The sequence below is a fragment of the Aegilops tauschii genome, chromosome 4 (genome assembly GCF_002575655.3).
Source record: "Aegilops tauschii subsp. strangulata cultivar AL8/78 chromosome 4, Aet v6.0, whole genome shotgun sequence".
NCBI classification, from domain to species: domain Eukaryota; kingdom Viridiplantae; phylum Streptophyta; class Magnoliopsida; order Poales; family Poaceae; genus Aegilops; species Aegilops tauschii.
This window is the reverse complement of record NC_053038.3, coordinates 117579286-117591775: the sequence shown is the minus strand read 5'-3', so window position 1 is coordinate 117591775 and position 12490 is coordinate 117579286. Positions and strand designations below refer to the sequence as shown.

The window sequence follows — 12490 nt, the reverse complement described above, 5'->3', positions numbered from 1 at the left end:
CTAAACGGAGAGTAGCTCTTCCCCAAGGAAGAGTAAACTTTGGGATAAAATCTGTGTCCTCGCCTCACTTGTGGTTAATCCTTTCCCGCACTTTACTTTGCCTTGTATGCTTGTTGGCTTGCTAATTAGATTGTTGTCTAGCATATCTTGCTTTAAGCTTGCTTGTCATATAGGTTGTGTTCACCTAGTTGCATATCTAGTGAACCCTATTTATCCGCTAAACCTTAAAATTGACAAGAAAGATTAAAATTTGTACTCTCCTATTCACCCCCCCTCTAGTCGACCGTATCGATCCTTTCAAAACTAACCTCTCATATTGTTATTTTTGAGAAGAACAACACACTTCATTTCATGTATCAATGTTTAGGGGAATACAAAGATGATCCGGTGGATCGATGAGCCACATATTTCGGCCAATGTCTAGGGTAGTGGCCATTCTAGCTAACCTAAGTGCCTCACCATTGCTTGTGTGTTCCTCGTGGACGATCTCACAGCTCTGAAGCTTCTTCTTCCTCTCGTTGATCTCCTGTAAGATCATGCAATACTCACCAAGATGAACCGAGCTTTTTCAGGTTGTTTATAACTCTCAGACAGTCAGATGAGATTCGCACTCTATTCATGACCAATTCCTTGGCTAGTGCCAGAGCTTTTCAAGAATTGTTTTTTTGAACTTAGCTCTTGTTTTTTTAACTTTTGCAACCTTTATTAAACTAGGATCATGTCTGTTACAAGTGAAGGGATAAGAAACACAGGGGGTTTATCTAGCCACACCTCAGACAGCTTCCTTCTGTAACTCGCTCGAGTGAGCGCATGCGCCGCGGCATTGCTCTCTCAGGCACAATGTACTATGGTTGCCCTGCCGAAAGAACTCATCATCTATCGCAGTCATCGGTGATCACAGCTCCCGATGCACAATAATCTGCAGGTTCCAGTATAGCATGAACATCCTGAAGCTCCTGCAAATACCTCTTTTTTTTTTAGGTATGATAAGATGTGTGGACAGGGGGCTTTGCAGTTACGGCCCATATGGTCTCGCTCGGCAAATGAGCAGACTTTTGTTACGGCCCATGAACAACAACCCTCGGCGGCCCATTGATGAGAAGCCCTATACTCCAAGTCTCCATTTCGTAAATTTCGTCCATGGATGCTTCCCCTTCCCCTGGAGAGGAGGCCCCCCCGTCGCCGGCGAGGTGAGAGATGAGCCTCTCCGCCACCTTCCGGGTCGCCAAAATTCCCCGCACCACCCTCCCTCCGAAGTCTTGCAAGGCCACCCCCTCCTCGGTATCGGCCTCCCCCGCCCCCGCGTCCGGAGATCCACCGCCCAAGGCCGCCAAGAAGAAAAAGGAGGCGGCGCCGTGGTGCGTCTACCTCATCGCCTCCTCCCTGGCTCCCCGCACATACGTCGGCGTCACGACCGACTTCCCTCGCCGGTGGTTCCTCCTCCCCCTTTCTCCTTTCGGGTTTCTACTCTTTAGCCTGATATAGCCTCAGGTGGCTCTGGTGAATTGGATGAACTTTCAAATTGATTCCTCCATTTGGTTGTAATCCTCTCGAGAAACTGCAATTTCGTTCTAGCTCGACACTAAAGAAGATTCAGCGATAATACTGCTTCCACAATTTTGGTGTTTTGCTGATGATTCCCTGGAAAATAAAACAAGTAAAAGCCTGAATAATATTGTCGCTGTCATGATTGTTTTTTAGGCTGTCTTGTCTTGCTCAGGCTGTAGCCTTGTACTCCCTCCGTTCTTAAATACTCCTATATGTCTTTCTAAAGATTTCAACAAGTGACTACATACAAAGCAAAATGAGTGAATCTATACTCTAAAATATGTCTATATACATTCATATGTGGTATTTCATTTGAAATCTCTAAAAAGACTTATATTTAAAAACGGAGGAAGTAGGAAATACACGCTTGAGATACTTTTTGTGTGTGTGTGTTCGTGTTGGGGTGCATTGACAGTTCTAAAAGGTTAGAAAGTACTCCAACACGAACACACACAAAAAAGAATACTATGTTTAATCACATGGCTTAAGTTCTTATTTCTTAAAGAACGGATCATTCTTTTTCTAGCTTGAGACAACATAATGGCGAGTTAAAAGGTGGTGCCAAAGCCTCTTCTGCTGGGAGGCCATGGAATCTCGCATGCCTTGTCGAAGGCTTCACCAACAGAAGTGAAGGTTAGTAAAGTAAAAATCTCATCTTTCTACAGCTTCATGCTTTGAGTGAGAGTGGCGTATTACTAGAATCGCACACCATGCTCTAGTTTGTACGCAACTTTATGTAGAATTCTTCTGCCACCCGTCATTACATTGAACTTCCAGTTACCCTGTGAAGCTATGTTTTTTTTCCATTGTTTTTGAGACAATTCACCATCCAGGCCGAATGGTTGTGAAGCTATGTTTATCCTACAAAAACACATACATGCGTTCTTACTTTGTTTAGTTTAATGATCATTCAGTTATGACGGTTTGCTGATTAATTCATCCTTTGGCATAGACCTATGCCATTTATTTTGGCTTTCTTTCCCTCTCTTCACATTAGAGAAATATTAACTTGGTCAACAAATTTGATTTTTTTAGTCTATTGACACTTTTGAACACAGAATGAATACTTCATAATATACGTGCATCCTTGCAAGAGCATATGCAATTCTTACAGCGAAAGAAAATTGCCAATTCCGTGCTCAAGTTTAAACTAAGCAAGATGTTCTATTTACGATTCTTTTTTCTTCAGCATGTGAGTTTGAGTCGAAATGGAAGAACATCTCGAAGAAGATGACACGGAAGAGGAGTGAGCCTGGCTTGAACTCAGTGTTGCAGCACCGGGAAGTGGCACTGAGCAGAGTAAAAACCATTCTGGATTGCAACCACCTCAACATCAAATGGCACTCAAGCTGAGGTCGTTTCACCAATTGTTGTATGTATGTACACATGTTTTACTATGCAAGAAATTGCCCATTAACTTATGAAGTTGGCGAGGTTTTTTTGTAGAGGCTTTTCTGCTTCCATGGTTTTGTACAAAAAAAGTTCCCATGTCTTGCAGCTCAAATGATCATGCTGGCAACTGTATTTGCTAAGAAGGCAGCTGAATCGAGTGAGCTGGTGATTGCAATTTTTTTTGTCTGTGCTATTTATTGACAGCATCAGGCATTGTTTAGCCTGGGATGGATAAGAATGGTGTAAGATGTATTTTTGTATGATGATCGATCCTTGCGTTTCATGTTGAGATATACTCCTTATTTGCGTCTCAGCATTTTAGGACTAGTATGAAATTTGAGCATGTTCATTGAATGAAAACCAAACATAGTTACCTAACTTTGAACTTCTATAAGAGCTAAGTGCGCCTGTGTTATCTGACTAGGAAACCAAAGAGAAAACGAGTGCAAACTAAGCAGAGCAAATGCCTTAACATAACAACATGATGTAACAGTGTAATACTGCCATTATCACAACCCCAGGTAAGACAGTTTATGTTATTTATAAACTTCACAGTAACAGCACATTAGATTCGCAGGTCGATCACAGGAAAAGTATGTTCAGGCTGTCAATAATCATCATGGGTACAATAATGCACTACTTATATAGTAGCTCGCTGAAGTTCAGCCCACACATTGAGCTCTGAAGACACTGGGACTGGAATGCAACCAAAGCTATCATCGCAGGCAACAATAGGTGACCAACCTGCACTGCAACAGAGCGATGATTAGCTGCAGTGAATTATAGGCATATAAATTCAATACGCAAAATCAGCTTTGTTTTCGTCGGACTAAACACGGAAAGCAAAACAGAGCATAATTTCAACATGTACTTGCATGGAAGATTTTGGTTATTTTCTTTGCAAACACAGAGCAAAGCAGTGCCATGTCAGCAAAACCAAGGGAGGTACTGTAAATGAATTATCAAGTTCGAGCATGAAGCATTTGATGGTCAACTTTTTAAATTACTCTCCTTCAGATGCATCACTCGGTAAATAGGCAAATAAATTCAGCTTTCATGACCAAACAAAGCGTCTGTTTAGTTACTTTCTACTACCTCTGTTCCTAAATATAATGTTACAGCTGTAGATTACAGTAGTTAACATAATCAATCACAGCAAAGTTATCTTGCTATGTTAAAATATTCCCATCCATTAATAAATCAATCGAGTTCACTAGAACCTAACAACGAACAAGTAGCACACAAAAGCCAGTAAGAAAAGTTCTCCTAAGCAATCCCTGGTGTTTTTGCTAACACTACAAGAATCAACAAGGGGATAAACCTCATGAACTAAATCAACCAATCTACCACCACCATCTGATAACTATAACACACGCAAGCATATCATTCTCAATTAGCAAAGCAGCGTTTCAATTAGGAACTCACGGTAAAACGGAAACCCACAATTTCTAGTTCATTGCACTTGAGGTCAACATATGACCATGGTTCAAGAATTCTGACTTTGCATACAAACTGAAAATCGAACAGAAAACAGGCGTCTTCATGTTTGGCATAGCGCTAATAGATGCTTAATTTGAGATTCTCATCCGGACAACAGAAGGAGAACCATATTCACATAGATACCAAACCCTTATGAGTAGTAATAAAAAGGAATCATGTGCAAAGGCGAGGGGAATAACAACATACATGGCCGGAGGCTAGTTGTAGTAGAGCTCGAGGCCCATGCCGTCGTGGATCTCGTAGTCGCCGAGGGTGATGTGGTCCTTGTAGATGGTGTACCACTTCTGGATGCGGATCTTCTCGGCCCTGGTCCCGGTCTGCGCCGCCACGAGCTTCTTGAGGTCGCCGATGGTGTCGTCCTCGTTGCACTTGACGCGCACCTTCTTCCCCAGGCGGTCGTTGAGCACCACCTCGATCATCTTCGCTCCCGCTCGCGTCGATTGATCGATCGATCGACCAAACCCTAGCCCCGGCGAGAGCTGCAGCGGCCTTGTGCTTTTCGATTGAGAATTGGGGGTGGTGGTCTGGTCGCAGGAGGGAGCCGTCCTTGTCTTTTCTGTTCGTCCAGAGGGAAATAGACGGCGTAGATTCCACGCAGCCGTACGGCACCTGGTCTCGGCGTCCTGATCAGGCCACGTCAGCGCTGACGCCCTGCACCCTTCTTTGATAAAACCGTCCGATTATATTACTATCGACCGGCGAAAAACGTTGAGAACAATTTGTTTCCTTCCTTCACATGGCACATTATACTGCCGTATTTCATACTCAAAATCTACCATTGGTGTCGATGATGTAACTCCGATGGTCATTCGCAAAAAAAAAAAGACTCCGATGGTCTTCTCCAAGACGACACTTCCGGTTACTCGATACCGTCATTATTCATGACGCCGCTTGCATGGAGTTCCAATCCCCTTTGAGCCGGGCTGAGGGCAGTGTTCGAAGTAATTTCTAGGCGTGACGAAGGTTACCAACATATGCGATCCAACTCAATCTTGAATCAAGTATTATGTACACGTAGTAGTATACAATGCAAGGTTTAGGTATGACAATAGCCAAACCTTCCCAGATTGTTGCGCCCGCCGCCGGCTGAGGGATGACCTTTGGCTCATGCCCACCTTACCCAAGCCAACTAGCGTTTTCGGTCCTTGCACTTTGAGTTTTTGTTTTTTTTTGCCTTTGTCATGCAACATCGTGGAATTCGTGATGCGACATCGTGGAAGAAGTGTAATGAATAAGCCATGTATCGGCAGTGTTCACGTATGGTCGGTTCAACATCTAAAAAGATATCTATACTAACCCGCTTTATGTGTGTTGCTGTCGCATGGAGCTTAATTGTACGGTGCCACAAGCTTTCTTTGGTCCACCCTCTCTAGAACCTTGTCAATCGAGCCAGCTCATCATTGTCATCGCCCACCATTCTGCCCATATCCACAAATCTCTCATAATGTGCTCTCTCCGCATAGCTTTGCCTAACAGCCTCCCAACACCACCACTACATCTCCTCCGGTCCTCGCTCTACCTATAGACCAACACCCACAGTTACAAAAGCGGACGCCGGAGTCAAGTTCCACAATGCCAGTCACCTCGGTTGCTGCAAGCCAGGGGTGCCCATGTTTCAAGGACTAGCCGTCTGTGTTGCATGGGATCACAGTAGATTCTGCAAGGACGCCGACACCGCTGCAAGGGCTGAGAGAAGCGGGGCTAAGTGCTGCAAAACTAGAGAATAACCCACGCGTTGCTGCGGGAATCGATTGCAATATATTTCGGTGATTTGATTGTGTGAAGCTTCCATCGTTGAATTAATAATATATGAACTAAAGCTAAAACTAAATATTATATATTGTGTTTGATTATTGTGTAGTCAGAAAATATTTTAAAAATGTGGTGTAACGTAATGGAAAACTATTTTTTCATGCATGTTGAGTAGACTTTTCATAAGGCGGCATGTGTGGTGAGGTGAAAAGTAGTGTGCATGAGGTCAACTAATAATGAAAAAAAATTATCATGCATATAGTGGTGGGCCTTTGATGAGGTGGCATGTGTGCATGTTGAGATAAATAGGATAGTGGAGATCAACTTCTTATGTATATAGGATGTGGGGGAGAGGAGGGGAGAGCGATGACAAGTTAAGATGCAAGGCATCCAAGGATCAGTTCGCTAACAGAGAGAACCAAATGGTATGCCCGATGAATGTCAACAAAATGGTATGCCCGATGAGTTATACTTTGTGGGAATGGCTAGACGTCAGTCAATTGAAAACAGAAAAACTGTCAGTCGATTCATCTCTTCCCATCTCAACCATTGGATCAAGATCCAACATACAATGCTCATCTTCAACCTCAAAACACATGTACTGTCTCTCTTTTTCCTCCCACACCTGCCCGATCCAGCTCAGGCCGAACTGCCGGCCACCACTGCTCGTGGCCGGCGGCGCTCCCGAGCCGCCTCGTCGCCCCGCCCTCTATGGAACCGCCCCCACCGCCGGTCTTCTGCCGCCCCCGGCCATTCCTCTAGCCCCCTCCCCTGCGCCGAGTTTTTCTCCGGCGAAGCCCACACCACCGCCCCACCCGAAACCCTAAGATAGATAATGGGGTAGCCTCTCTGACGAGCCCCCGCTGCGGCTCTTTCTTCCTTCCCTCCGGCGCCTCTAGAGAAAATCGACTGACCCAAACCGGATTTTCAGTCGACTAACGTATAGCTAAACTGATACTTTATCAGTCTTGCTAAGTCTCAGTCAACTAGATTTAACGAAGTCTCAGTCGATGCTATATTCGTGAGATATTACATTGAGATCCATGCAAAATTTTATTTTCAGTTTTTCAGTTTCTTTCTTGCATGTTATGTCACTTGACTAAGACTTAGTTAAATCTCAGTCGACTGAGACCTAGCCACACCCATATTTTATACATACATGGACTGGGTCTCATCTGTGTTCGGCCATTATACAAGAAGTAACGTCGTGCTGGTGATCAGCAACATCTCCTTGGATTTTGATGGAACATAAGCAGTAACGGTCGGACATGTTGTTACACAATTCCGACACGTGAAGTATAGTAAAAGCAGAAACATGCTCATCTTTGTCCCATCGTCGCCGGCCGGCCGTATCAATCAAACTAAACAATGTCGGAATTGCTTACCCCGCATGTCATCAATACCTGCGGAGTCTTTGCTTTGCAATGCACACCGGGATTTCAGGAAACCTGCACTGCTTTGGACGCTAATGCGCGACTCTCAACTTTTTAAACCTTCACTAGCTCTCAAGCCGAGTCAATTACGTACATCACAAGGCAAGCATCGATCCGACACCAACGACGTACGTGATGGCCCAGCCGGCGGCGGTACGCGGGGAGCACGGCACCCACTTCCTCGTGGCGGCGTACGGCATCCAGGGCCACCTCAACCCGGCGCGCGCCCTGGCCCGCCGTCTCGCCGCCATCGACGGCGCCACGGCCACCCTCTCGGTGCCCCTCTTCGGCCACCGCCGCATGTTCCCTTCCTCCTCTCCCGACGACCAGGAGGTCAGCGACGGCGTCATCTCCTACGCCCCCTTCTCCGACGGCCAAGACGACGGCAGCTGGCCCACGGGCTCGGGCGACGAAACGGCGCGCCGCCGCAGAGCGTCCTGCGACAGCCTCTCCGCCCTGGTGCGCCGCCTCGCCGCCGCCGGCCGCCCGGTCACGTGCGTCGTCTGCACGCTCAACATGCCGGCGGTCGTCCAGGTCGCGCGCGCGCACGGCCTGCCGCTCGCCGTATACTGGATCCAGCCGGCCACGGCGCTCGTCGCCTACTACCACTACTTCCACGGGCATGGCGAGGGCGGCATCGCCGCCCACGCCGCTGACCCGGCGTACGAGGCCACCCTGCCGGGCCTCCGCCGGCCTATGAGAATGGGCCGCGACATGCCGTCTTTTTTGGCCGACGACGCCACGGGCACCGGGGACGACCTTTCCCAGATGATCGTTCGAGGTTTCCGCGAGATGTTTGAGCAGATGGACGACGAGGAGGTCATCATGAAGCCGTGCATGGTGCTGGTGAACACGTTCGAAGCCCTGGAAGAGACGGCGCTGGAGGCGATCCGGCCGTACCTGGGCGACGTCTTCGCCATCGGCGCCCCCGTTGTTCCTCTTGCCGGAGCCGGGGAAGATCAGACCATTCATCTGTTCGCGCAGGACGAGGAGAAGAGGTACATGGCGTGGCTGGACGCGCAGCCACCCAAGTCGGTGGTGTACGTGTCGTGGGGGAGCCTGCTGACGTACAGCGAGCGGCAGGCGGAGGAGATCCTGCACGGCATACGGCGCCTCAATCGGCCGTATCTGTGGGTGGTGCGGCGGGAGGGACGCTCGCCGGAGGTGGACCGCCTCCTCCTGGAAACGGCGGCGGCCGTGCCAGAAGGAATGGTGGTGGAGTGGTGCGATCAAGTGCGAGTGCTGTCGCACCCGTCGGTGGCGTGCTTCGTGACGCACTGCGGGTGGAACTCGACCCTGGAGGCGGTGGCGTGCGGCGTGCCGGCCGTGGCGGCGCCGAGCTGGTCGGACCAGCCGGTGAATGCGCACCTGCTGGCGGAGGAATGGGGCGTGGCCGTCCGGGCGGAGCGCGAGGCCGACGGGGTGCTGACCGGCGCGGAGCTGGCGAGGTGCGTCGAGCTGGCTGTCGGCAGCGGCGACATGGCCGCTGCGATAGCCGCGAGCTCGAGGGCTTGGAAGGAGAGGGCAAGGGAGGCGGTGGCCGCCGGTGGGCCGTCCGAGAGAAGCCTCCGGAGCTTCGTCAAAAGAGTGCAAGAACTGGAGTCTCTAAGGAGCAACTAAAGCTAGCCATGGACAAAATAATAGTCTGCTCAGCGTCTACATCTTTGCCGTTGATGCCAAAAAAGAGAGAGTATAAACACGAATCTTAAATCCTTTTTCACACGCTGAATAATTCCCTTAATACAGTAAAAAATAAAGACTAAAAGCTTTCATAAAAATTCTGGTAGAATTGAGAATGAAGTTTTCATTGTGTACATGCCAGATCCTGAATTAGTAACTGCATCCATTTTTTTTGCGGGGTAACTGCATCCAATCTCCAAAAAGTCACGGTCGTTTCGATTTTTGAAATGGGATATTTACGGAATCCCATGAATAGAATCAAACCTTATTCCATGCTATTTCCATAAGATTCTTCTGCTTACTCTTAACCAAGCCCTCGAGGATATTCATTTCTATCACCTGAGCGCAAATTAAGTTGCATGTTTTGTTTCAGGCTTGTAATGGCTGTTTATTTTTACTATGCAAATCCATTCACACTAAACCTTTTTCTTCAGAAAAATAAATAAAATAAGAAAAGAGAAAATAAATAGGCTTATAATCAGCCTATTTCCTTTCAAGGGTAATTTCCTCGACTTTTTAGCCGAGTCTAAAGGTATGGGTCTGTTGATTAAGTAAAAGAAAACTGTCCAATTAATCAACGGAAATTCAGCCAAAAACACTTGAACCAATGTTGGGTGGGCAAAAACAAAAGGAAAGATCGAAAGCGAATTCTATCCATGGATCAGTTTTTTTCCAGACTGCTACGTTTATCGCCTCAAGGTTCTGTCATGGTGTTAGGCCCGGATTTCAGAGTAGGCGCTTGGCCACTCTCGAAGTGGGGAAGAACACTCATATTTGTTGATAAATCGAAAAATTCAGGTAGTTAAATTCACTGGAAGAACGCCGATTACATAGTACGGTACCTAAACCATGATTAACGCAAATTTCCACTACTACTGATACGTAGAGATTTCGGTTGAACTTGTAGCTGAACCACACAATGCAGGCAAAAGCCGTGCAAACCGTTGTGGTAGGCAAACAAGATATTGTTATTAGACATTGATAAACCTGTGATATACAAAGAGGAATAATGGCCTTGACTCCAGGAATTGGCTAAATGCCAAGTAATCCGAGACAGTATTCATGTACAAAAATCAAGTTTGGAACTTTGCAGACCCTCTAGAAGGCGTAAAGCCTAAAGAATAGAAATTGACCTATAAGCCGACGCGAATGAAAATATTTACATTCATAAAGCTTGACTTGCTGCAAATGGTTTTCGATAAGTTCAAGGAGTTGACTATGACAAGATCGTGTCGCTGTAGCGATGCTTAAGCCAGTTTGGGTTACACTAGCAATTGCTACACATTTCAAGTACGAAATATGATGAATGAACTTCACAACGGCTTTCGTTAAACGAAAAATGAAACAAGAACTTGTATATGATACAACCCGAGGATTCTTACAACCAAAAGGATGCTAGAGAGGTGTGCAAACTTCAAAGGTCCAGTTATTAACTGAAGCAAGCATCAAGGAATTGGAATATTTGTTTTGATGAAGTGGTCAAAGGGTTTGGCTTCATCATGAATGACGAAAATGTTTTGTGTTTACAAGAAAGTACTCCCTCCGTTCCTAAATATAAGTCTTTGTAGAGATTTCACTAGGTGGACTACTGGAGGAAATATGCCCTAGAGGCAATAATAAAGTTGTTATTTATATTTCCTTATATCATGATAAATGTTTATTATTCATGCTACAATTGTATTAACCGGAAACTTAATACATGCTTGAATACATAGACAAACAGAGTGTCACTAGTATGCCTCTACTTTGACTAGCTCGTTAATCAAAGATGGTTAAGTTTCCTAGCCATAGACATGTGTTCTTGTTTGATTAACGGGATCACATCATTAGAGAATGATGTGATTGACTTGACCCATCCGTTAGCTTAGCACGATGATCGTTTAGTTTGTTGCTATTGCTTTCTTCATGACTTATACATGTTCCTATGACTATGAGATTATGCAACTCCCGAATACCGGAGGAACACTTAGTGTGCTATCAAACGTCACAACGTAACTGGGTGATTATAAAGATGCTCTACAGGTGTCTCCAATGGTGTTTGTTGGGTTGGCATAGATCGAGATTAGGATTTGTCACTCCGTGTTTCGGAGAGGTATCTCTGGGCCCTCTCGGTAATGCACATCACTATAAGCCTTGCAAACAATGTGACTAATGAGTTAGTTGCGGGATGATGCATTACGGAACGAGTAAAGAGACTTGCCGGTAACGAGATTGAACTATGTATTGAGATACCGACGATCGAATCCGGGCAAGTAACATACCGATGACAAAGGAAACAACGTATGTTGTTATGCGGTTTGACCGATAAAGATCTTCGTAGAATATGTGGGAGCCAATATGAGCATCCAGGTTCCGCTATTGGTTATTGACCAGAGATGAGTCTTGGTCATGTCTACATAGATCTCGAACCCGTAGGGTTCGCACGCTTAACGTTCGGTGACGATCGGTATTATGAGTTTATGTGTTTTGATGTACCGAAGGTAGTTAGGAGTCCCGGATGTGATCACGAACATGATGAGTTGTCTCGAAATGGTCGAGACATAAAGATTGATATATTGGACGATGTTATTCGGACACCAGATGAGTTTCGGGGGTCACCGGATAAATATCGGAGTGCCGGGGGGTTATCGGAACCCCCGGGGGATCTAATGAGCCTCTATGGGCCTTAGTGGGAAGACAGGAAGGGCCAGGAGGGGCTGGCCGCGCCCCCCTTTGGGTCCGAATTGGACTAAGGGAAGGGGGCGGCGCCCCCCTTTCCTTCCCTCCCCCCTCTTCCTTCCTTCCCCTCTCTCCCTCTTGGTGGATTCCTACTAGGACTTGGAGTCCTAGTAGGATTCCCCTCTTGGGGGCGCGCCCTAGGGGCCGGCCGACCTCCCCCTTGCTCCTTTATATACGGGGGTAGGGGGCACCCTAGAACACACAAGTTGACAGTTGTCTTAGCCGTGTGCGGTGCCCCCCTCCACAGATTTCCACCTCGGCCATATCGTTGTAGTGCTTAGGCGAAGCCTTGCGTCGGTAACTTCATCATCACTGTCATCACGCCGTCGTGCTGATGAAACTCTCCCTCGACCTCAGCTGGATCTAGAGTTCGTGGGACATCACCGAGCTGAACGTGTGTAGATCGCGGAGGTGCCGTACCTTCGGTGCTAGGATCGGTCAGATCGTGAAGACCTACGACTACAGCA

At 46.8% G+C, this 12490-nt stretch overlaps 3 protein-coding genes across 4 annotated transcripts; 2 read left to right on the top strand and 1 right to left on the bottom strand.

Moving 5' to 3' along the window:
• The first annotated feature begins 1124 nt into the window (after positions 1-1124).
• LOC109746011 (structure-specific endonuclease subunit slx1) lies at positions 1125-3229 on the top strand. Its single transcript, XM_020305125.4, has 3 exons — positions 1125-1430; positions 2075-2181; positions 2738-3229. Exons 1-3 carry the CDS (start codon positions 1198-1200, stop codon positions 2899-2901), a joined length of 504 nt encoding a protein of 167 aa, XP_020160714.3. The 5' UTR covers positions 1125-1197; the 3' UTR covers positions 2902-3229.
• A 217-nt stretch (positions 3230-3446) lies between these two features.
• Positions 3447-4993, bottom strand: LOC109746008 (ubiquitin-like protein 5). 2 transcript variants are annotated; one of them, XM_020305120.3, is made up of 2 exons: positions 4627-4993; positions 3447-3689 (listed from the first exon to the last, which is right to left on the bottom strand). In XM_020305120.3, the coding sequence occupies exon 1, from the start codon at positions 4857-4859 to the stop codon at positions 4638-4640; it is 222 nt and encodes a 73-aa protein (XP_020160709.1). In that variant the 5' UTR covers positions 4860-4993; the 3' UTR covers positions 3447-3689; positions 4627-4637. The 2 variants fall into 2 exon arrangements, with proteins under 2 accessions (XP_020160709.1, XP_020160710.1); XM_020305121.3 differs by having other exon boundaries at positions 3447-3684.
• Positions 4994-7720: 2727 nt separating this feature from the next.
• LOC109746009 (cyanidin 3-O-rutinoside 5-O-glucosyltransferase-like) lies at positions 7721-9673 on the top strand. Its single transcript, XM_020305122.4, has one exon. It carries the CDS (start codon positions 7761-7763, stop codon positions 9243-9245), a length of 1485 nt encoding a protein of 494 aa, XP_020160711.1. The 5' UTR covers positions 7721-7760; the 3' UTR covers positions 9246-9673.
• Positions 9674-12490: the final 2817 nt, after the last annotated feature.

Bases quoted from the DNA above. Each gene is read 5' to 3' on its own strand.
- LOC109746008 (XM_020305120.3), bottom strand. From the start codon at position 4,859: ATGATCGAGGTGGTGCTCAACGACCGCCTGGGGAAGAAGGTGCGCGTC.
- LOC109746009 (XM_020305122.4), top strand. From the start codon at position 7,761: ATGGCCCAGCCGGCGGCGGTACGCGGGGAGCACGGCACCCACTTCCTC.
- LOC109746011 (XM_020305125.4), top strand. From the start codon at position 1,198: ATGAGCCTCTCCGCCACCTTCCGGGTCGCCAAAATTCCCCGCACCACC. The intron at 1,431-2,074 runs GTGGTTCCTCCT...TTCTTTTTCTAG, and splicing joins ACGACCGACTTCCCTCGCCG to CTTGAGACAACATAATGGCG. The intron at 2,182-2,737 runs GTTAGTAAAGTA...TTTTTTCTTCAG, and splicing joins CTTCACCAACAGAAGTGAAG to CATGTGAGTTTGAGTCGAAA.